The following is a 23,407-nucleotide window of genomic DNA, read 5'->3' on the forward strand; positions in this document are numbered from 1 at the left end:
GCAAAAATAAAAGGAAGAAAACCAAACCCCCCCCAACGCTGGAGGCTCCTCAGCCCCAGACAGCTCCACGAGCCAAGGAGGATACACAGACTGTCAGGAATCTTCTGCTTCAAACCATCTTCTCTAACAAGCCTGGAATTCAACCTGAGTGCTATCAGAAGCTCCTTCTAGCCAGCCAGCTGGGAAAGTCACTGCCTGCCACACAAAGCAGAGCAGGAGATGGAGCAGATCTCTCTCCTCCCTTTGTTAGGAGCTGATGGATTTCCTCACTGCAGCTCAGCCTCCAAATAATGGGCCCCAGAGCCTGGAGCACAGAGACCTTTATAAATCAGCTCTGTCCCCAAGCAGGCCACCAAGTGTTCACACACACAGAAAAGAAAGGGTGACTCGGGGCCAAGGCTGGGCTAGAACCAGCCAAGTGGCCTCTGTGATGGACTCCAGGCACAACCCAAGCTCCTGGGAGATGTTCATTCTCCTGCCCTGCACCCTAGGCATGGTTGGGCTCCCTGGTGCCATGGACTGCCATGGGGGTGGTGGAAGGCTGCAACAGGTTGCCCAGGGAGGTGGTGGAGGCTCCATCCCTGGAGATATTCAAGGTGAGGCTCCACAGGGCTCCAAGCAACCTGATCTAGTTGGGGATGGCCCTGCTGACTGCAGGGGGGTTGGACTGGATGAGCTTTGGGGGTCCCTTCCAACCCAGACCATTCTGTGATTCCATGACATCAGCTCACCAGCCTGTTTGGGCTGGAGAGGAGAAGGCTGGGAGGGGATCTGATCAAGGTCTATAAATACCTGAGGGGTGGGGGGCAAGAAGAAGGGGCCAGGCTCTTATCTGTGGTGTCCTGTGACAGGACAAGGGGCAATGGACACAAACTGGAACCCAGGAGGTTCCACCTCAACATGGAGAAAAGCTTCTTTCCTATATGAGGGTGCTGGAGGCTTGAAGCAGACAGCATCACAGGATCACACAGGATCACAGGGGTTGGAAGAGACCTCTGAAGGTCACACCTGTCCAAACCCCCTGCCAGAGCAGGAGCATAGAATCTAGCACAGATCACACAAGAGCACATCCAGATGGGGCTGGAAAGGCTCCAGAGAAGGAGACTCCACAACCTCTCTGGGCAGCCTGCTCCAGGCCTCTGGGACCCTCACAGTGCAGAAGTTCCTCCTCATGGTGAGGTGGAGCCTCCTGTGCTAGAGTTTATATCCACTGCTCCTTGGCCTGTCACAGAGGGACTGCCCAGAGAAGTTGTGGAGTCTCCTCTGGAGACTTTCATGACCCACCTGGGTATGTTCCTGCATGACCTGCCCTGGGTGATGCTGCCCTGGCAGTGGGCTTGGACTGGATGCTCCCTGGAGGTCCCTTCCAACCCCTTCCATTCCATGAACTGCTGAGCAAACACAACCCCACCTCACCCCAACCTCATAGAACCATAGAATCAATAAGGTTGGAAAAGACCTCAAAGATCATCATCAAGTCCAACCTGTCACCCAACACCTCAGGACTACTAAACCATGGCTCCAAGTGCTACATCCAATCCCCTCTTGAACCCCTCCAGGGATGGGGACTCCACCACCTCCCTGGGCAGCACATCCCAATGGCCAATCTCTCTTACTGGGAAGAGCTTCTTCCTAACATCCAGCCTGAACCTCCCCTGGCACAGCTTGAGATTGTGTCCTCTTGTTCTGGTGCTGCTTGCCTGCCTGGGAGAAGAGCCCAACCCCCACCTGGCTCCAACCTCCCTTCAGGGAGTCGTAGAGAGCAAGAAGGTCTCCCCTGAGCCTCCTCTTGTGCAGGCTAAGCAACCCCAGCTCCCTCAGCCTCTCTGTGAACTCTCCTCCCAGGGAGAGCTGCAAGAGAGCACATCCTCCAGGCACAGCAGAACCCAAGAGAAGCCTAAAGCCAGGCAGCAGAGCCCAGCAAGGAAACCCCCAGCAGGAGGAGCAAGGTAGAAGGTGGCAGCGGCGCGGCGCGGCCCCGGGGCAGGTAAATTGCTTTTTAACAAGCAGACAACCTCCACGGGGAGCATCTCCCATATGTTTCTATAAAGTGCAGAAATATGTTTTCCCAGGGCCACTAAATAAAGTTCCCATCGATCTGAGCTCAGAGCCCTTCATCTGTTTTGCTGTCTGGCCACCGCCGGCGGTAATCAAACCCCAATCAGGGAGCGACGTCCGGGGGCTAATGCGCGCCATACATCACACGTGGGCCGGGGGCTCCCCGCGATCCATCACCTTCTGGAGGGATTGCTTAGCTGCAGGAATCCAGCAGCTTGCCCCCAAATTGAGGCAGGGGCCCAATTTTCTTTTCCAATTTATTTTTTTGGTCGGCTGAGCAAAGCAATAATGGGAGGCAGGAGGTGGAGGACGCAGTCCTCCTCCGGCCAGATGTTCGCCGCTCCTCCTCCTGCTGCTGCCTCCTCGGCGCGGGGTTGGGGGGTGAGGGAGGGACAGAAAAAGAAGAAAGGGCCTGGAAGCAGCTCCTCTGATGGGGGTTTGGGGAGAAAGGTGCTGACAGATCGCTCTGCTGGGAGGCTGGGCTGAGAGAGTCCAGCCTGGAGAGGAGAAGGCTCCGAGGGAGACCTCCTGGTGGCCTTCAAGTAAGGTGGGGACAGAGTTTTGAGCAGGGCCTGTTCATAGGATCACAGGAAGAGTTATTTGCCACTGGGATGGGCTGCCCAGGGAGGTGGTGGAGACACCATCCCTGGAGGTGTTTAGGAAGAGACTGGATGGGGTGCTTGGTTTAGTTGATTAGATGGTGTTGGGTGATAGGTTGGACTCAGTGATCTCAAAGGTCTCTTCCAGCCTGGTTTATTCCACTCCACTCCACTCCACTCCACTCCACTCCACTCCACTCCACTCCACTCCACTCCACTCCATTCCATTGAATCATAGAATCAACCAGGTTGGAAAAGACCTCAGAGATCATCAAGTCCAACCTATGGCCCTAATACCTAACTAACACCTCCTGACAACTAAACCATGGCTCCAAGTGCCACATCCAATCCCCTCTTGAACACCTCCAGTGATGGCAACTCTACCACCTCCCTGGGCAGCACATTCCAATGGCCAGTCTCTCTTGCTGGGAAGAGCTTCTTCCTAACATCCAGCCTGAACCTCCCCTGGCACAGCTTGAGGCTGTGTCCTCTTGTTCTGGTGCTGGGTGCCTGGGAGAAGAGCCCAACCCCCACCTGGCTACAACCTCCCTGCAGGGAGTTGGAGAGAGCAAGAAGGTCTCCCCTGAGCCTCCTCTTCTGCAGGCTAAGCAACCCCAGCTCCCTCAGCCTCTCCTCACAGGGCTGTGCTCCAGACCCCTCCCCAGCCTCCTTGCCCTTCTCTGGACACCTTCAAGTCTCAATGTCCTTCTTAACCTGAGGATCCCAGAACTGGACACAGGACTCCAGCTGTGGCCTAACCAGTGCTGAGCACAGGGCAGGATGACTTCCCTGCTCCTGCTGCCCACACTATAGAACCAAGCAGGTTGGAAGAGACCTCCAAGATCATCCAGTCCAACCTATCACCCAGCCCTATCCAATCAACCAGACCATGGCACTAAGTGCCTCATCCAGTCTCTTCCTGAAGATCTCCAGGCTTGGGACAGGACAAGGGGGTGTGTGGTTTGAACTTTGTGAGGGAGACTCAGACTAGGTGGAAGGAGGAAATGCTTTGTGTTCCCTGGTCCAGGTTGCCCAGAGATGTCCCATCCCCAGGTCTGCTTGTTTGGGGCTCAGAGCAGCCTGCTCTGGTTGGGGATGTGCCTGCTGACTGCAGCAGGGTTGGACTGGATGAGCTTCAGAAGGTCTCTTCCCACCCAAACCACTCCAGGATTCTATGACTCAGTGACACTTGAACAGCTGATCAGTGTTTGTGCATCTAAACATCACAGATCCATGGGGAGGTTTAGATTGGAAAGGACCTTCAAGATCATCCAGTTCCAGCCCCCTGCCTTGGGCAGGGACACCTCCCACCAGCCCAGCTTGCTCAAGGCCTCATCCAGCCTGGCCTTGAACACCTCCAGGGAGGGGACAGCCACAGCCTCCCTGGGCAACCTGTGCCAGTGTCTCCTCATCCTCACTGGCAAGAATTTCTCCTTCATCTCCAGCCTCAGTCTGCCCCCCACAAGCTTCAGTCCATGCCCTCTCATCTCACCCCTACAAGGACCTTCCCTCTACAAACACATCGAGGCTGCCTTCACCAAGGAGCATCAAGGAGCAACTTCATGGAAGAGAAGGCTCCAAGGAGACCTCACTGTGGCCTTCCAGCATCTGAAGGGGGCGCCAAGAAAGCTGGGGAGGGACTTTTGAGGGTGTCAGGGAGGGATAGGACTGGGGGGGATGGAGCAAAAGTAGAAGTGGGGAGATTGAGATTGGCTGTGAGGAAGAAGTTGTTCCCCAGGAGGGTGGTGAGAGCCTGGCACAGGTTGCCCAGGGAGGTGGTGGAAGCCTCATCCCTGGAGGGTTTGAAGGCCAGGATGGAGGTGGCTGTGAGCAACCTGCTGTGGTGTGAGGTGTCCCTGCCCATGGCAGGGGGGTTGGAACTGGCTGAGCCCTGAGGTCCCTTCCAAGCCTGACAGCTCTGTGATTCCATAAGGCTGCAAGCAGAGACCTTGGGCACAAGCAGGGTGGGATGTAGCCCTCATGAGCAGTATCTGGAACAAGGATGGGAAGTGTCCCCTTCTCCCCCCTCCCTCCTGAGCCAAACTGATAAACATTCCTGGAGATAAACAAACACTCTGCATGAGGCTTTTTTGGTGGTTGTTTTTCTTGAAGAGACAAAGTGTTCCACAGCAAGCAGACACTTCCTACACAACTTTTCATACCCAAACCCGGAGTTTTTCTGCCATGGCTTATGACAGAAAAAGCATCACCACCCCAGCCCATCCCTCCCTGCTCCAGCCATCAGCTCACCATGGTGAGCAGGGCCAGAGAAGAGCAAGGGGAAGGGGAGTTTAGCATCCCTGAGGCCACCCTCTGCACTGCTGGTGTGGGCAGCAGGAGCAGGGCAGGGGTTGTCCCCCTGGGCTGGGCATTGCTGAGGCCACAGCTTCAGTGCTGGGATCAGTTTGGAGCTCCTCACTCCAAGGAGGACATTGAGGGGCTAGAGAAGGTCCAGAGAAGAGCAACAGAGCTGGGGAAGGGTCTGGAGAAGAGGGCTGGGGAGGAGCAGCTGAGGGAGCTGGGGGGCTGTTTGGAGGAGAGGAAGCTGAGGGGAGACCTTCTGGCTCTCTACAGATCCCTCAAAGGAGGTTGGAATGAGGTGGGGTTGGTCTCTTCTCCCTGGTATCAGGTATTAGAATGAGAGCAAATGGCCTCCAGTTGCCCAAGGGGAGGTTTAGTTTGGGCATTAGAAGAAACTTCTTCCCTGTAAGGGTTCTCAAAGCCTGGCCCAGGCTGCCCAGGGAGGTGGTGGAGTCCCCAGCCCTGGAGGTGTTCCAGAAACATGAGGCCATGGCACTGGGGGCCATGGCTTAGTGGGGATGGTGCTGTTGGGTTGATGCTTGGACTGGATGATCTCAGAGAGCTTTTCCAACCCAAACCATTCTGTGATTCTCTGCTGAGCACCCCACCATGCTGAGGAACATCACCCATGGGTGGAGATCACTTCCCAAAGCAAGGCTTCCCCATTCTCACTTGGGAATTCAAATAAATCCTAAGAAATCCAAGTTTCCTGACCTTAGAAATCTAACCAGAGGCCATAAACCAAACACCACCACCACCCCTCCTTGCCTGTGCACAGCTCAGCCCCAGCACAGCCCTCAGACCCACTCACCTGAGGGTGATTTTTGGGGTAGCCAAAAGATTATCCCACCCTGGGCTGCAGCAAGAGAAGTGTGGCCAGCAGGGCCAGGGAGGGGATTCTGCCCCTCTGCTCCACTCTGCTGAGACCACAGCTGCAGCTCTGGGGCCAGCTCTGGAGCCTCTGTGCCAGGAAGGATCTGGAGGTGCTGGAAGGTGTCCAGAGAAGGGCCAGGAGGAGGAGCAGAGGGCTGGAGCTGCTGTGCTGTGAGGACAGACTGAGGGAGTTGGGGTTGTGCAGGCTGCAGAGGAGAAGGCTCCAAGGAGACCTTCTGGTGGCCTTCCAGGATCTGCAGGGGGCTCCAAGAAAGCTGGGGAGGGACTTTTGAGGGTGTCAGGGAGGGATAGGACTGGGGGGGATGGAGCAAAACTAGAAGTGGGGAGATGCAGATTGGATGTTAAGGAAAAGTTGTTCCCCATGAGGGTGGTGAGAGCCTGGCACAGGTTGCCCAGGGAGGTGGTGGAAGCCTCATCCCTGGAGGTTTTGAAGGCCAGGCTGGAGGTGGCTGTGAGCAACCTGCTGTGGTGTGAGGTGTCCCTGGCCATGGCAGGGGGGTTGGAGCTGGCTGAGCCCTGAGGTCCCTTCCAAGCCTAACAATTCTATGATTCTAGTTCTTCCAGGCTGAGGAGGAAGGAGAAGAGAGATTCCTCCAGAGAAAGCCTGAAGCAGCTCAGCACCAAACCCTGCGAGCGGTCTAAGGCCACCCCGAAACTGCCCAAACCTCAACCCACGGTCGGCAGCCTGCGAAAGCTGGAAGGCTGCAGGGAGCTGGGGAAGTGTTCCTGGTGAAGCCCAGGAGCAGAGAAAGAAATGCAAAGGCAGGGAAGCAGCAGGGAGCTTGTCCTCAGATGCCACCTCAGCTCAAGATGTGCCGACTTGGCTTGGAAGCGAGCGGTGCCAAGCGCGCCAGCGGAGCGGAGCCACCAGCCAGCCCCGCTGCCAGCAGGAGCTGGAGACCCTCCTGCAACAGACTCCCTGGGGGACCTGCCCAGCACCCAGTGCCACAGCTGCCATCCCATCCCCAAACAAACATCCACAGCCCAGCCTGGGAAGCTCCATTGATCTTTCTAGCTTCGCAAAGGCACAACCTCCTTCCCTCCCGGTGCGGCCAGGCTGGGGGCTGGCTCTGCTGGACCCCCAAACCCACAGCACTGGCCAGAGCAGCCCCCACCAGCAGCCCCCACAGCCAAACCCAGGCCCTTCTCCCTGCCTTATATATATATACACATTATTTTTTTTGCTTCCCAGGAATAAAATAGTGGAACAGCAAAGCTGCCTCCATGGCTGGGAAGTTTGGAGGTGCTGGGAAGCTTGGAGGTGCACTGGGAAGCTTGGAGGTGCACTGGGAAGCAGCAGGGCAGTGCTGGATGATTTCATGTCCAGCAGCTTCTGCCAGGCAGGATGAGAGTTTTTTGGATGAATCCAGCATCTTTGAGAGAAAAGTTGAGCTCCAACCATGTGAGCCACAGGAGGAAGAGGCTCTCCAGAAGGCAGCGAAGGAGCCAGGAAAGCAGATTCTTAACACCTCAAGGTAAAGCCAAGAGGCACCAGAGCTGAGCTTCTCCCTTTAGAGGCAACTGAAGCACCCAAGGTTGGAGCTGGTGATGGGGACACATGGAAGAGAGTTGTTTGGGTTGGAAGAGCTCTCTAAGGTCAAGTCCAGCCAGCAACCCAACCCCACCATGGCCACCAAACCATGGCCCCAAGTGCCACGGCCACAGGTTTCTGGAGCACCTCCAGGGCTGGGGACTCCACCACTGCATGGGCAGCCTCTGCCAATCCCTGAGCACTCTGGCAAAGACATTTTTCCTCCTATCCAACCTAAACCTACCAACAAAGATCCCACTGGGAACAAGGTGATGCCACCACATCCTCCAGCTCTCAGAGTCACAGATTGCTTTGGGTTGGAAGGGATCCTCGAAGCTCATCTTGTCCAAGCCCCTGCAGGCAGCAGGGCCACCTCCAGCTGGAGCAGGCTGCCCAGGGCCACATCAAGGCTGATCTTGAATGTCTCCAGGGATGGGGTCTCAACCTGGGCAACCTGTTCCAGTGTCTCCCCACCCTCACTTGTGCAGAGCCCTCCTGATGTCCAACCTCCATCTCCCCTGCTCTAGGTTCAAACCACTGCCCCTAAGATAATTTCATTATTAACCTCTTTTCTTTCCCCTGAGCAGAGCAGATTCTTCCCACCAGGCACTCCAGCCGAGATCTTTTCCTTCCATTTACACAATTTTACACTGAAAACTCAGCCAAAGTCTGCTCCAGAACCAAACAAGACCTGAAAATGACAAACCCATACCAAATAAACCACCCCACCAACCCCAAAACCCCGAGAAGAGACCAGGAAGGGAAGCAAACCACAAGCAGAAGCCCACCAGAAACACCTGGTCTCCAAACTGGGCAGCTCGTCGTGGGCTACTGGGGAGGGGACGGGGGCAGGATGTGCCCCCTAAAGCCAGCAGAGACCTGCACAGCACCGCTCCGGTCCTGGTCCTCTTCCTCCTCCCCTTCGCCCAGGGCGCAGCGCGCAGGGGGGGACCCAGCGGTTCCCGGGTCAATGCTGCCACCTGGCGGCCGCGGCTGGTAACAGCAGCCCCCAAACCTCGCACTTGGGAGCGGGGAGAGGGTGGGAGGAGGGCTGATAAGAGCCTGGGTCACCCCATAACCAGTTACACCACCCCGCAGCTCATCGCCTTAATTAACCCAGTTTATCCCAGCAGGTAGTGGGCACACACGGACTGGTACCAGCCAGGGACGGAAACAGCCGGGCCGAGAAGCAAGTTGGAGGGGGGGGAGCAGAGGGGGGAGGAGGGGGGAGGAGGTGAATAAAGTTTCCAAGGAATTGCTAAAGAAAATGAATCTGTGCCCAAAGCTTTGCTGCAAAGTAGCCGGGAAGAAACGTCCCCCACTTCCCATCCCTCCCTCCCCCTAAAAAAGAAGGAGAAAGGGGGGAAAAAAATAGGGGTCCCACCCCCCAAAAAAGGGAAGGAGAACAGAAAAATAGGTCCCAAATAAAAAGGGGTTCCCACAAAAAGGGGATGGGGGAAAATATAGGGGTGGCCTCCCCACAAAAAAAGGGGAGGAGAGCAATAAAAGGGTCCCCCAAAAAGGGGGCACCCAAAAAAAAAGGGAATGGGGGAAAATATAGGGGTGTCCCCCCCCACACAAAAGGGGAGAACAATAAAAGGGTCCCCAAAAAGGAGGGTCCCCCCCAAAAAAGGAATGGGTGAAAATGTAGGGGAGTGTCCCCTCAAAAAAGGGGAGGAGAGCAATAAAAGGGTCCCCCCAAAAAAGGGGGCTCCAGAAAAAAAAAGGGAATGGGAAGAAAAAGGAGGCCCCCCAAAAAAGGGAGACTAAATGGGGGTCTCTTCCCCAAAAGGGGAGGAAAACCAAATAGATCCCCCCCCAAAAATGGGAAGGGTAAAACCCAGGCTCCCACCCCAAAAAGAAAAGGGGGGGGGGGGAAGGGTCCCCACAAAACAAGAAGGAGGAGTAAGAAACAGGGGTGGCCCCCCTCAAAAAAAATGAGGGTCCCAAAGGGGCCCCAAAACAGAGAAAAAGGACCCAAAAAGAGGAAGAACCAAAGAAGGGGCACAGCACAGGACAATTAAACACACACACACCCCAAAAAAGGGGGAAAAGAGGTCCCAAAGCACCCCCAAAAATCTCAATAACCACTCCAGAAGGCCAGGGTGGAGCAGAAAGGACTTCCCCAGCTCAGCCTCCAACCAAACCCTGTCAGGGTGGTGTCACCACCAGGAAGCAAAGCTCAGGAGGTCACCCTGGCCTCAGCTGCAAGCCCAACAAGCACAACCCCAGGAGCTCCTGGGGACAGGGAGCCACAGGTGAGCAGCTCCCAGGCCACCTCCAGCACCCAGAGCAGAGCTCCTGCCGGCCCTGCCTGCCCCAGCTGCTGCTCAGGATGTCACCACCTGGCTCGAGGCACAAGCACACAAACATGGAGCAATCCTTTCCCAAGGGAATCCCTGCCCTGGGATCCAGGGAATCTGTGAGGTGCTGCAGGCAGGCTGGAGGGAAGGGGTCCACCCAGAGGGACCTGGGCAGGCTGGAGGGAAGGGATCCACCCAGAGGGACCTGGGCAGGCTGCAGAGCTGAGCCCATGACAACCTCATGAGGGTCAACAAGACCCAGGGCAAGGTCCTGCAGCTGGGTCAGGGCAATCCCAGGCACTGATACAGGCTGGGCAGGGACTGGCTGGAGAGCAGCCCTCAAGAAAAGGACTTGGGGGTGCTGGGGGAGGAGAAGCTCAACAGGAGCCAGCAGGGAGCACTTGCAGCCCAGAGAGCCAAGCAGAGCCTGGGCTGCAGCAAGAGAAGTGTGGCCAGCAGGGCCAGGGAGGGGATTCTGCCCCTCTGCTCCACTCTGCTGAGACCACAGCTGGAGCTCTGGGGCCAGCTCTGGAGCCTCTGTGCCAGGAAGGATCTGGAGGTGCTGGAAGGTGTCCATAGCAGGGCCACGAGGAGGAGCAGAGGGCTGGAGCTGCTCTGCTGTGAGGACAGACTGAGGGAGTTGGGGTTGTGCAGGCTGCAGAGGAGAAGGCTCCAAGGAGACCTTCTGGTGGCCTTGCAGGATCTGCAGGGGGCTCCAAGAAAGCTGGGGAGGGACTTTTGAGGCTGTCAGGGAGGGATAGGACTTGGGGGGATGGAGCAAAAGTAGAAGTGGGGAGATTGAGATTGGCTGTGAGGAAGAAGTTGTTCCCCAGGAGGGTGGTGAGAGCCTGGCACAGGCTGCCCAGGGAGGTGGTGGAAGCCTCATCCCTGGAGGTGTTTGCAGCCAGGCTGGATGTGGCTGTGAGCAGCCTGCTGTGGTGTGAGGTGTCCCTGGCCATGGCAGGGTGCTTGGAAGTGGCTGAGCCTGGAGGTCCCTCCCAAGCCTGACAGCTCTGTGCTGGGGATGGAGCTGTGCTCGGGGACTCACCTGCTCAGCCCGGGGGTAGCGAACGCGGGGGGCGCCCCAGGCCCTGCTGATCTGCCGCCGGTACTGGTGGCACTGGGGGATGTAGGTGCAGCCCACGTCACCCAGCTCGGGGTAGACCACTTCCAAATCACCCCTGGGGGGAGAAGAAGAGGAACCATGAAGGAACTTCAAGGGTCACCTGGTCCAACCCTGAGGGTGAGACCCGCACAGCGCCGGGGAGGGCACTCGGTGCTGCTTCCCGGGCTGGCTTGAGCTGTGCTCACCCTGTGGGGTAGGAGATACAGGATCCAACCTGCTGCCACCAAAGGTGCTGGGTAGCCTGTGCACCAAGATCAGCATCTGCCCACGTTCTGATGCCACCAAGGGCTCTCCTCCTTCTGCCAGGCACCGGCAGGACTCCAAACATCAATTTTTGCCTCATGTTTATAGAGCCATGGAGTGGGTTTGGGTTGGAAGGGACCTTGAAGGTCAGCCAGTTCCAACCTCCCTGCCATGGGCAGGGACACCTCCTACCAGCCCAGGATGCTCAAGGTTCCTCATCCAGCCTGGCCTTGAACACCTCCAGGGAGGGGACATCCACAGCCTCCCTGGGCAGCCTGCTCCATAGGCTTTAAAACCCATTGTCCACGTGGGTTCCCCTACAGCGTGGGAAGCAAAGATCAATCCCCTCCTCAGTGGCTTTGGACAAGGCATCTGAGCTCTGAGCTCCTTCTCAGAGGGTGATATGAAAGCAGGGACAACCCTCCTGTGCATTTTGGGCACCAACCTCTACCCCAAGCACTTCCCCCCTTGGCATTACCTCACGGAGCCAGGGGCCACCAGAGCAAGCCAGCCCAGCTCATGGACAGCAAGCCTCCAGGCCATGATGAAGATTAGCTGCCACCAACAGGAGCCTCAAAAGGAGAGCCCCCAAAATCCTGCACCACCAAAGGGTGCTGAGCAAACCACCCAGGCAGGGCTGGGACAAAGGGGGCTGAGAGTTCAGAGCAAGGGGCTTCTGCTCCTGGTTTGTGGGAGGAAGCTGAGGCCAAGTGAAGTCTCTGCTTGCCCTTTAGAAGCTCACTTGCTCCTATCTGGGGTGCTTTGGTTAACCAAGGAGCAGCAGAAAGGTTGTTTCTGATGCAGAAGCTGCCAGTGATGGGGGATGTTGAGAACCTCCCCAAAGCCCAGCAGCAGGTGGAGTCCATCTCCCCCAGGCAGCTGGAGTTAAAGCCAAGGACCTCCAGCATCAAAACACCTGATAAAGAGTGGAGCTGGGAGGCTGAAGGCCTCAGCTGGCACAGGAGCCAGCTGCCTGCTCCAGCAGAAGCTCCCCACAAGCTTCCTCCTCACCCAATCCCACACCTCTGTGTGATGAGCTTTGAGGTCTGTGGCATGACCTGTTCTGGACCTTTCCTTCCCTCCCCTCTTCCCCCCCTCCAAAGCAGCCTCTTCCCTCCAAAACTTTCTGCAGCAAACCTTTGACCTCTCTGATGCTTCAAAAGCCTCTGCACAATGGACCAAGGAGCAGCTCAAGGTGACCAAAAGACACAAAGATCTCAGCCTGCATCAAGCAAGGACCTTATGGTGCAGCAGGCACTGCCCTGCTTCTCCCTCTGGCCCAGATTGCTGGCAAAAGGAAGAACTCCACCAATATTTATGGCCCTGGCAATGGGGATGCTGGAATGGACTGGCCCAGGAGGGGATGTGAAAGGGCAGCACATGGCTGGGCTGGGGGGGTTCAGAAAAGAGACAACCAGGGAGCCACTCACCTGCAGAACTTGCTGTCCTCGCTGCTGAGGGGCTGGAAGAGGCAGGTCTGAGGTGGTTTGTCCTGCTGGGGGGCCTGGGCACCGTGGGCAGTGGTGCTGAGCAGGCTGGCAGCCAGCAACACAGCCAGGAGCTTCATCCTGCCCTGCAGGGACCAAGGGACAGAGGGGGTCAGTCCTGGTCCCAGTAGCAGCCACAGCATCCTCACCACCATGCTCCAGCCGAGTCCCCACCAGAAACCAGCCCCAGGCACTGCCCACCCATCCTCACACCACCATGGCAGAAGCTCACTGTGCCTTCTGCTGCTCCATGCCAGCCACCACCAACCCCCCAGCAAGAACCTGCAGCTCAGAGGCCCTCTTCCTGCCCACCTCCCAGGAAGGCCACCCGGGGGGTGTGCAGGGATGACCTCTCCAAGCAGGCAGCCCAGCACGGAGATGGGCACCTCCCTGGTGCCCACTGCCATGCCACACTCCACCTCCAGGCAGCACCAAGAGGGCACAGAGTCCCTGGCACCAGGTGCTGGCCCTGCTGCTCTCCCCAGGGGATGGCAAATTGGCATCAGGCTTGGTCATGGTCTACCCAAACCCCATTCCTGATGGATGGGTGACCAACCACAACACGCTGAGTGCAGGCAGAGCATCTGCTGATGGAACGGCACAAGGGTCTCCCTTTGAGCCCAGCCACCCCTTCCAGAGCTGAGGCAGAGCTTCTCCCCCACCAGGACCACCGTGGCCAGCCTTTCTGCAGTGCCAAGCACAAGGCAAGCCCCCAGGATCAGCGAGATCACAGCATGTGAGGGGTCGGAAGGGACCTCCAGAGATCATCCAGTCCAAGCCCCGAGGAGGAGGGGAGCCAAGGGCAGGAGGTTTAGCTGCCCACACCCCTGGCAAGCCCAGTGCCAGCCCTTGACTCCCTGGGCTGCACCGAGGTGCCTGCTGGCCACCAGGGCTGCCCCTGGTGAGGCACTTACCAGGCAGGTCCTGGGGACGGCTGAGCAGCTCCGAGGCAGAGCCTGGAGGCTTGAGGTTGCCTTGGAGATGGTTTCCAAGACAGGAAGAGGAGAAGGGATTGGGGATGAGCACACAGCCCAGGGAAGGGGCAGCTCAGCCTCTGAAGGAGCACAAGAGGAGGTTTTCAGCCCACAGCAACAGATCTCCAACTGCCTCACCCCCCAGCTCTGGAGTCCTCCTCCCCTGGCCCTCATTTTCCCTCCTGCTCTAACACCTCCCCAGCTAATTAGCAAGGCCGTGGCCCAAGCTTGGCTTTTGCACCTGCTGGTCTTCTCCACTGCCTCATCAGCTCTGGATGAGACATCTGCAGGCAGGCAAAACAAACAACCCAAGGACCAGATTCCACCCAAGGACCAGATTCCACCCCAGGGCCAGCTGGGGCTGGGGATTGCACCACGCTCCGGAGCCTTACATAAGGCAGGAGCAGCAGCAAGCCCCAGTGCTGCTGTCAGCAGGGAGAAGGAGGCAGCAGGCTTCACTAATTAAAGCCATTAATGGATTGGGAATGATCAGGAGGTTTGAGGGGCTGGTGCCTCCAAGTTCCCACGCTCTGGGATGGGCAAACCCCATAATTAGAGCCCTGCTGCTGCCGCTTGCTGCAGGAGGCTCACGTGAGGAAGGCTTCTCCCAGCAGAGTCAGGAGTGCTGGGTGCCATGAGTCAGCAGCACAGGGAGGGTGGAAGCCTCAGACTGGGGAGGGGTTGATAGAGCCTCAAACCATGGGGACCTGAGAGCTTGGGGTCCCAAGGGAGCCCTGCAGGGGAGGCCAGGCTGAGGGAGCTGGGGGTGTTCAGCCTGGAGAGGAGGAGGAGGAGGCTCCAAGGAGACCTGAGGGCAGCCTGGCAGTGGAGTCATGGAATTGTTAGGGCTGGAAGGGACCTTGAGGATCATCATCATCATCATGTCAGGGTGAGGCTTGACAAGGCCCTGGGCAACCTGGTCTAGTTGCATGTCCCTGCTGACTGCAGGGGGGGTTGGCCTGGGTGACCTTTGGAGGTCCCTTCCAGCCTGTACCATTCTAGGAGCTGTGCACCAAGATCAGCATCTTCCCATGTTCTGGTGCCACCAAGGGCTCTCCTCCTGCCAAGCACCAGCAGGACCCCAAACATCATTTATTTTTGCCTCAAGTTCACAGAATGGAATGGGTTGGGTTGGAAGGGACCTTGGAGATGACCCAGATCCAACCCTCCTGCCAAGGGCAGGGACACCTCACACTACATCAAGCTGCTCAGAGCCACATCCAGCACCTGAAGAGAGCTCCAGGAGGGATGGGGAGAGGCTGTTTGCAAAAGGCTGCAGGGACAGGCCCAGGGGCAATGGCTTCAAACCAGAGAAGGGCAGATTGAGATTGGATCAGGAAGAAGTTCTTCACCATGAGGGTGGTGGAACACTGGAGCAGGTTGCCCAGGGAGGTGGTGGAGGCTTCATCCCTGGAGATACTGAAGGTGAGGCTGGACAGGGCTCTGGGCAACCTGATCTGGTTGGGGATATCCCTGCTGACTGCAGATGGGGTTGGGCTGGGTGACCTTTGGAGGTCCCTTCTGGCCTGGACCATTCCATGGTTCTATGTCACAGCCCCAGGAAAGGTATGGCCAAGGGCTTGGAATCCTGCCACAGAATCATGGAATGGGTTGGGTGGGAAGGGACCTTGAAATGTTATCAAGTTCAGCCCCCCTGGCCACCTCTTGACACCCTCCCAGCCTCCCTGGCCGCCTCTTGACACCCTCCCAGCCCCCCTGGCTGCCTCTTGACACCCTCCCAGCCTCCCTGGCACCTCTTGACACCCTCCCAGCTCCCCAGGCCACCTCTTGACACCCTCCCAGCCTCCCTGGCCACCTCTTGACACCCTCCCAGCCCCACTGGCCACCTCTTGACACCCTCCCAGCCCCACCAGCTGCTGCCCAAGGTCCCAAAATATTGCCCAGGGAGCACTGAAAGCATCAGAACACAGCTCAAGCAAACTCTAGCCAAGCATTTCAGGGAAGCCCAGGGCCACCAGCTGAACCCAAGAGGGCTCTCCAGGCTTTCATAGAATGTCAGGGGCTGGAAGGGACCTCGAAAGCTCTTCCAGTCCAACCCCCCCCTGCCAGAGCAGATCACACAGGAGCACCTCCAGGTGGGTTCTGAATCTGCCCAGGGAGGTGGTGGAGTCCCCATCCCTGGAGGTGTTCAGGAAAGGCTTGGATGTGGCCCTTGGAGCCATGGTTCAGTTGTCAGGAGGTGTTAGTTAGATATTAGGTCATAGGTTGGACTTGATGATCTCTGAGGAGGTGTTGGGGAATAGAGTAGAGTAGAACAGAGTAGAACAGAACAGAACAGAACCAGACCAGGTTGGAAAAGACCTTGGAAATCATCCAGTCCAACCTAACACCCAACACCATCTGATCAACTCAACCATGGCACCAAGGGCCTCATCCAGGCTCTTCCTAAACACCTCCAGGGATGGGGACTCCACCACCTCCCTGGCCAGCACATCCCAAGGGCCAATCTCTCTTGCTGGGAAGAGCTTCCTCCTAACATCCACCCTGAACCTCCCCTGGCACAGCTTGAGGCTGTGTCCTCTTGTTCTGGTGCTGCCTGCCTGGGAGAAGAGCCCAACCCCCACCTGGCTCCAACCTCCCTTCAGGGAGCTGGAGAGAGCAAGAAGGTCTCCCCTGAGCCTCCTCTTCTGCAGGCTAAGCAACCCCAGCTCCCTCAGCCTCTCCTCACAGGGCTGTGCTCCAGCCCCCTCCCCAGCCTCCTTGCCCTTCTCTGGGCTCGTCACAGGTTGGACTTGATGATCTCTGAGGTCTTTTCCAACCTGGCTGATTCTATCTCCAGAGAAGGAGACTCCACACCCCCCACCCCCCCCGGCCCGGGGCAGCCTTGCTGCCTGCACACCAACCCCCTCCAGCCCCGGCTGCAGTTCGTTGACCTAACGCTGGGCTTGGACCCGATCCCTGCGCTCCCAGCGCTTCCCTTTGCACGTCCAGGCGAGGTGGAGCGGGAGCCAAACCCCAGCTCGTTTGCAGGCTTCGGAATTTCCCACCCCGGCCGCTGGCTTCCTGTTGATTTTAGTCGAAGATTAACCAGGAGCCATTGAAACTCCACTCGAGCTTTGCTTCACCCAGCCCCCCCTCCCCCCCCCGCTCCCCACACCGTCGAAAAGCTGCTTCAGCCAACCCAACCTCACCCCCAGCCCCTGGTCATTAACAGCCTCAGCTCTCCCTCCCCCTCCTCCCCCTGTTAATTGCCTGCAGGGAGGTGCTGCTGAGCTTGAGTTCCCCCAGCCCCATGGCACAGGGAGATTGGAACTGCTTTGGGGGTTTGTTTCTCTCCCCCACCCCCCTCCCGATTCTGACTGCAGAGTTGGAGCTCCCACTCCAGGCCATTAGAAACTCCATCCCTTTTCCTGCCACGGAGCCCAGAGTGTTGCTTTGCTCTAATGCTCAGGAACACAAAGGTTTGTTCAGCTCTATGGAGGCAAAAAAGTGCCTGCTGGGCAATAAACCTGCTCCTTGCCCTCCCACCCAGGATCTCCAAGCACTACAGCCCAGCCCAGGAAGAGCTGATTCAAACCCCCCCAGCATTTCCCCTCCAATTCTGCCTGGTTGGTTAAGCCTCAGCTCCCCAGGCTCCTGCCCCCAGCCCCAGCCTCAACTCCCCAGGCTCCTGCCCCCAGCCCCAGCCTCAGCCCTCCAGGCTCCTGCCCCAGCCCCAGCCTCAACTCCCCAGGCTCCTGCCCCCAGCCTCAGCCCTCCAGGCTCCTGCCCAGCCCCAGCCTCAGCTCCCCAGGCTCCTGCCCCAGCCTCAGCTCCCCAGGCTCCTGCCCCCAGCCCCAGCCTCAGCCCTCCAGGCTCCTGCCCCCAGCCCCAGCCTCAGCCCTCCAGGCTCCTGCCCCCAGCCCCAGCCTCAGCTCCCCAGGCTCCTGCCCCAGCCCAAGCCTCAGCTCCCCAGGCTCCTGCCTCAGCCTCAGCCCTCCAGGCTCCTGCCCCAGCCCCAGCCTCAGCCCTCCAGGCTCCTGCCCCAGCCCAAGCCTCAGCTCCCCAGGCTCCTGCCCCAGCCCCAGCCTCAGCTCCCCAGGCTCCTGCCCCAGCCCCAGCCTCAGCTCCCCAGGCTCCTGCCCCAGCCCCAGCCTCAGCTCCCCAGGCTCCTGCCCCAGCCTCAGCCTCAGCTCCCCAGGCTCCTGCCCCAGCCCCAGCCTCAGCTCCCCAGGCTCCTGCCCCAGCCCAAGCCTCAGCTCCCCAGGCTCCTGCCCCCAGCCCCAGCCTCAGCCCTCCAGGCTCCTGCCTCAGCCCCAGCCTCAGCTCCCCAGGCTCCTGCCCCCAGCCCCAGCCTCAGCTCCCCAGGCTCCTGGACTCCCACCCAGGATCTCCAAGCACTACATCCTAGCCCAGGAAGAGCTGATTCAACCCACCCCCCACCCCCCCCCCCCCCAGCATTCCCCCTCCAATCCTGCCTCAGTTTCCCCCTTAAAGCACCAAAGCACCCACTCAGAGCATCCTCAGCCCCAAGGGTGAGCAGCAGCTGAATTGGTGCTGCTGATACCCAGGGGGGAGGCTGGAGGGAGGCAAAGGACTTGGCAGAGCCTCAGCAGCCAGGGGAATTCCCTCAGCCTCTGCCTTGCAGGAAGCTTCTTTTTCACATCATTTTTTATTATTGTTTGCCATTCTGTTGTTGCTTTGTTGTTGTTTGGTTTATTTCCCCTCTCTTTTTCCCATAGCAGGGAGCAAAGGAAGCAGCAAACCACATCCTCTCTCCCTCCCTCCCTCTCCCTCTCTCTCTCCCCATTCACAACCTGCTGCACCTCCAGCCCTGCCCTGGCCACCTTCCTGTGGCCAGTTCTGGGCCCCTCAGGTTAGGAAGGATGTTGAGATGCTGGAAGGTGTCCAGAGAAGGGCAACAAAGCTGGGGAGGGGTCTGGGGCACAAGGCTGGGGAGGGGGCTGGAGCACAGCCCTGTGAGGAGAGGCTGAGGGAGCTGGGGTTGCTTAGCCTGCAGAAGAGGAGGCTCAGGGGAGACCTTCTTGCTCTCTCCAACTCCCTGAAGGGAGGTTGGAGCGAGTTGGGGGTTGGGCTCTTCTCCCAGGCACCCAGCACCAGAACAAGAGGACACAGTCTCAAGCTGTGCCAGGGGAGGTTCAGGCTGGATGTTAGGAAGAAGTTCTTCCCAGCAAGAGAGATTGGCCACTGGGATGTGCTGCCCAGGGAGGTGGTGGAGTCCCCATCCCTGGAGGTGTTTAAGAAGAGCCTGGATGAGGCCCTTGGTGCCATGGTTTAGCTGATTAGATGGTGTTGGGTGATAGGTTGGACTCAATGATCTCAAAGGTCTCTTCCAATCTGGTTTATTCCATTCCATTCCGTTCCCTCCACAGCCTTTCTTCCCTCTTTGCAGGGCTCACAATTCCACTATTCCTGGCTCCAACCGACTGACCACAAGGTCATCTTCACCTTGGCCCCAGCCAAGCCTCAGGGAGTTCAAACACCACCCCCACCCCCCTCCATCCTCGTCCCAAAGCACACCAAGCAATTTGCATCCACCTTGGCTGGTGGGGGCAAGGTCCCTCCCTTCTCCTGGGAAGGGTGAAGTGGAAATGGTTCAGTGAGGGCCAGGAGGCAGTGGCACAGGCTGCTCAGGGAGGTTGGGGGTGTCCCCTCCCTGGAGGTGTTCAAGGCCAGGCTGGATGAGGCCCTGAGTGACCTGGGCTGGTGGGAGCTGTCCCTGCCCGTGGCAGGGGGGGCTTGGAACTGGATAATTCATGGATTCACAGAATGCTTTGGGTTGGAAGGGACCCTAAAGCTCATCCAGTTTCAACCCTTTGCCATGGGCTGGGACACCTCCCACCAGCCCAGCTTGCTCAAGGCCTCATCCAGCCTGAACACCTCCAGGGAGGGGGCATTCACCACCTCCCTGAGCAGCCTGTTCCACTGCCTCCCCACCCTCACTGTCAAGATGATCTTGGAGGTCCCTTCCAACCCAAAGCATTCTGTGATTCTCTGACTCAAGGGTTGTGACAGCTTGGTTGGGCTCAGGAGGTCTCCAGCTCTCTTGGATCTGTCCAGGGCCCCAAGGATCAAGAGTTGAAGACCCAAGTTGTCACTGCAGACAACAAAGTCACCCTCAGCCAGCTGCCCAGCAGCAGCACCAGGGTGTTCCTGGGATAAAATGAACCTGAGCCTGCTTGGGGAGACAGATTCTACCCTCAGCCAGATCACAGGAGCGCAAGAGTCCAGGAGCTGACCCCAGATCTGTCTCTCCACAGCACTAAAAAGAGGCAGGAGCAAAACATGGAGCCATGTGGTTCCATCCCACCCCCCTCCCAGTGTCATCCCCCCCACACACACACCCCCCAGCAGCAGATCCCTGCAGACTGACACAGCAGAGCTTTGCATTTGGCTGGGTGCAGCTCCCTGGTGCAGCCCTGAGAGATTAACAGCAAAGGATTTCATTTTGGTTTGGGCTTTTCTCTTTCCACCTGCCAAAGCCTTGGCTCTGACCTCTCAGCCCTGCCTGCTCCACTTTTCCCAGCAGGCAGATGTGGCTGGTCGAGCTGGATTAAACCCTGCTGCTGTCAACCAGGTCCTGAGTGAGCAGGGAGAAAGGGTCAGAGCCCCCAAAGAAGGTTTGGAGCTGCAGCATCCATCTCCTCCTGCAGCAGCCTCTCAGCAGCAATCTCTCCGGGGTCAGGCAAGGAGGTGGAGGCTGCTTTCTGCCCTTTCAATTGGCCAGCACCTTGCAGGCTCCTGCACTTGCACCCCACCAGGAGAAGATGCAGTGCAGCACAATTGGAGCACCAAAGCAAACCTCAGCTCTCCAGGCTCCTGCCCCAGCCCAAGCCTCAGCTCCCCAGGCTCCAGCCTCAGACCCAGGCTCCTGCCCCAGCCCAAACCTCATCTCTCCAGGCTCCTGCCCCAGCCCAAGCCTCAGCTTCAGGCTCCTGCCCCAGCCCAAACCTCAGCTCCCCAGGCTCCAGCCTCAGCTCCAGGCTCCTGCCCCAGCCCAAGCCTCAGCTCCCCAGGCTCCAGCCTCAGCCCCAGGCTCCTGCCCCAGCCCAAAGCTCCTGCCCCAGCCCAAACCTCATCTCTCCAGGCTCCTGCCCCAGCCCAAGCCTCAGCTTCAGGCTCCTGCCCCAGCCCAAATCTCAGTTCCCTAGGCTCCAGCCTCAGCTCCAGGCTCCTGCCCCAGCCCAAACCTCAGCTCCCCAGGCTCCTGCCCCAGCCCCAGGCTCCTGCCCCAGCCCAAACCTCAGCTCCCCAGGCTCCTGCCCCAGCCCCAGGCTCCTGCCCCAGCCCAAACCTCAGCTCCCCAGGCTCCTGCCCCAACCCCAGGCTCCTGCCCCAGCCCAAGTCTCAGCTCCCCAGGCTCCAGCCTCAGCCCCAGGCTCCTGCCCCACAACAGGAGCACATTTGGGTCCCTGCAGCCCCCGAGAGAGCTCTGAGCTCCAGCCCTTGCCTCATCGCGCCCACCCCGTGCACCAGCCCCATCAGCGCCCTCACCCACGCTGCTGCACGGCCCAGGGGGGGCACCGCTCACCCTCCACACCCCCGCCTGGGGGCTGCCCCCCAGCCAGCAGCTCCTCTCCCGGAGCGGCGGCGGCGGGCGGGAGGCGGCCGGCGCGCCGCGGGGAGGATCGGCGGGAGGCCGGGGCTCGCACAGCGGCTTTGGAACGGCGCCGGCGGGAGGTGACCTTGGCGGTGCCCGGCAGCCTCGGCCGGCGAGCAGGAGGGCTGCGGGGCCGGGCGGCGAGGTCGGATGTGCGGCGTTGCACAACCGCACACCTGCCAGAGCCCGGCCCCGGCGCGGCAGGCACCTTGTGACTGCTCCTGCTGGAGCTGCAGCTCTTGCTGGGGAAGGTCTTCTATTTTGGGCAGAATGTTTTCATTTGGCCTATATTAAGCTCCCAGATTTCGCAGTCACAAGGCAGGCACAGGGCTGGGCAGGAGCCTCCTTCCCACCCAGCAGCAGCTCTGCAGCTTTGGCAGATCGCAGCTCCCAGCGGTGCTGGCACACAGCGAGGCTGCTGCTCCTCTCCAAGATGCTGCCTAATGGAATCAAGCCCTGTTCCCAGCCTCCTGCTCAGAGGCTGCTGCAAGCTTCCAGGGAGCTGCTCAGCCCCTCAAGGGGGGAACATAAAATAGACCTCTGGCTCAAGGCAGGGAGAGGGCACAGCAAAGGGCTGTGAGGATCATCCTGCGGTCTTCACCCTCCTAGAAGGCAGCAGGTTGGAAGGGAGCCTCCAAGGTCACCTTGTCCAAGCCCCCTGCAGTCAGCAGGGACATCTCCAACTGGCTCAGGCTGCTCAGGGGCTGAAGGGGCTGGGGGAGCAGCTCCCTTGTGCAGAAAGGCTGAGGGGCTTTGGGGCTTTTACCCTGGAGAAGAGCAGCCTGAAGGGAGGGATCTCATCAGTGCTTATAAATCCTGCAGGGGTGGGGGTCAGGAGGATGGGACCAGGCTCTTTTCCCTGGTGCCCAGAGGCAGGACAAGAGGTAAAGGGCACAAACTGGAACATCAGAAGTTCCATCTAAATGTGAGGAGGAAGTTCTGTACTTGGAGGGTGGTGGAGCCCTGGAGCAGGCTGCCCAGAGGGGTGGTGGAAGCTCCACCTCTAGAATCAGTCCAAACCCACCTGGGTGCAGCAGTTCTGTGCAGCCTACTCTAGGTGCCCCACCTCTGGCATAGATCTCCAGAGGTCCCTTCCAACCCCTATCACTCTGTGACCTTCCCCTGCTCCCCAAGATGGAAAGAGGCCACCAAGGAGCAATGAATTGCTTCAGCTGGGAAACCAAACCAAGCACCAAGCCCAAACCCACCCTCTAAGATCAAATCCATCCACCTAACACCACCCTGGCCATTAAACCATGTCCTGCAGTGCCACATCCACCTGTAGAGAGCCACAGGAGCTGCCTTGCTGCAGGCACCCAACAGCAGCATGGGGAAATCATTGGGAAGCCCTCAGGTGTGGCCTCAGCTCAAGCTTCCACCCCACACTCCCCATGGCTGCTGCGTGGGCACCAGTTTGCACCTCCTCTCCAGTCCCTCCAGCCCCAGCTTCTCCTGCCTGGGGCACCTTGGCAAGGAGGTGTCTGTGCCCCGTGCCTCGTGGATGCCCTAATGGTGATTACAGCCTTTGAGGGATGACAGCAAAGAAAAACCAACCACAAACACCTCTGCCCAGTCCTTCCCAGCTGACCCAGCCAGGCTGGGTGATGCTCGTGGGAAAGCCCTGGAGCAGCAGCTTAATGAGGAGCTGGAGAGGAGGAAGAAGCATCCTCTGCTCTGACTCAGCTCAAGCTGAGCCTTGGCCCCAGGGGTTGCCCCATCCAAGTGCAGCAGCAGGCTGGCAGGAGGACCCTGCCTGCTTCCCACCCTCCATCCAAGTGCAGCAGGCTGGCAGGAGGACCCTGCCTGCTTCCCACCCCCCATCCAAGTGCAGCAGCAAGCTGGCAGGAGGACCCTGCCTGCTTCCCACCCCCCATCCAAGTGCAGCAGCAGGCTGGCAGGAGGACCCTGCCTGCTTCCCACCCCCCATCCAAGTGCAGCAGGCTGGCAGGAGGACCCTGCCTGCTTCCCACCCTCCATCCAAGTGCAGCAGCAGGCTGGCAGGAGGACCCTGCCTGCTTCCCACCCCCCATCCAAGTGCAGCAGGCCGGCAGGGGGACTCTGCCTGCTTCCCACCCCCCAACCAAGTGCAGCAGACCCTGCCTGCTTCCCACCCCCCCAGCCGCTGCCCACCGGGCACTGGGACCGGTGTGGAATTCGGTCTGGCTGAGCAGGGAGCTCTATAAATAGCAGCGTTTCAGATTCAGCCTGCACCAGGCTCTTCCTTTCCTTTCCTTTCACTCCCCGGCTTTATTTTCTCCCTCTTCCAGGGGCTTTCCGCAGCCTGAGATGGGGGGTGCGTGGGGGGGGTCGGGGAGGGGGATCACGGGCTG

General features: G+C 58.9%; 1 protein-coding gene across 4 annotated transcripts in view; it reads right to left on the reverse strand.

Annotated features, from left to right (window-relative positions):
* The window catches only part of PEBP4 (phosphatidylethanolamine binding protein 4), a 150,941-nt gene that overhangs the window by 112,767 nt on the left and 14,767 nt on the right, over positions 1–23,407 (reverse strand). For 2 of the 4 annotated variants that reach the window (XM_054175228.1, XM_054175229.1), the window contains exons 2-4: positions 13,457–13,596; positions 12,486–12,628; positions 10,735–10,867 (exon numbers count right to left, since the gene is read on the reverse strand). In XM_054175228.1, coding sequence (XP_054031203.1) covers positions 10,735–10,867; positions 12,486–12,622 — 270 coding nt within the window. In that variant the 5' untranslated portion in view covers positions 12,623–12,628; positions 13,457–13,596. Of the gene's footprint in view, positions 1–10,734; positions 10,868–12,485; positions 12,629–13,456; positions 13,597–13,757; positions 13,806–23,407 lie in introns of those variants that run through there. The other 2 variants (XM_054175227.1, XM_054175230.1) reach the window with 2 other exon arrangements.

Source organism: Dryobates pubescens, chromosome 31 (genome assembly GCF_014839835.1).
Source record: "Dryobates pubescens isolate bDryPub1 chromosome 31, bDryPub1.pri, whole genome shotgun sequence".
In the NCBI taxonomy this organism is placed as follows: domain Eukaryota; kingdom Metazoa; phylum Chordata; class Aves; order Piciformes; family Picidae; genus Dryobates; species Dryobates pubescens.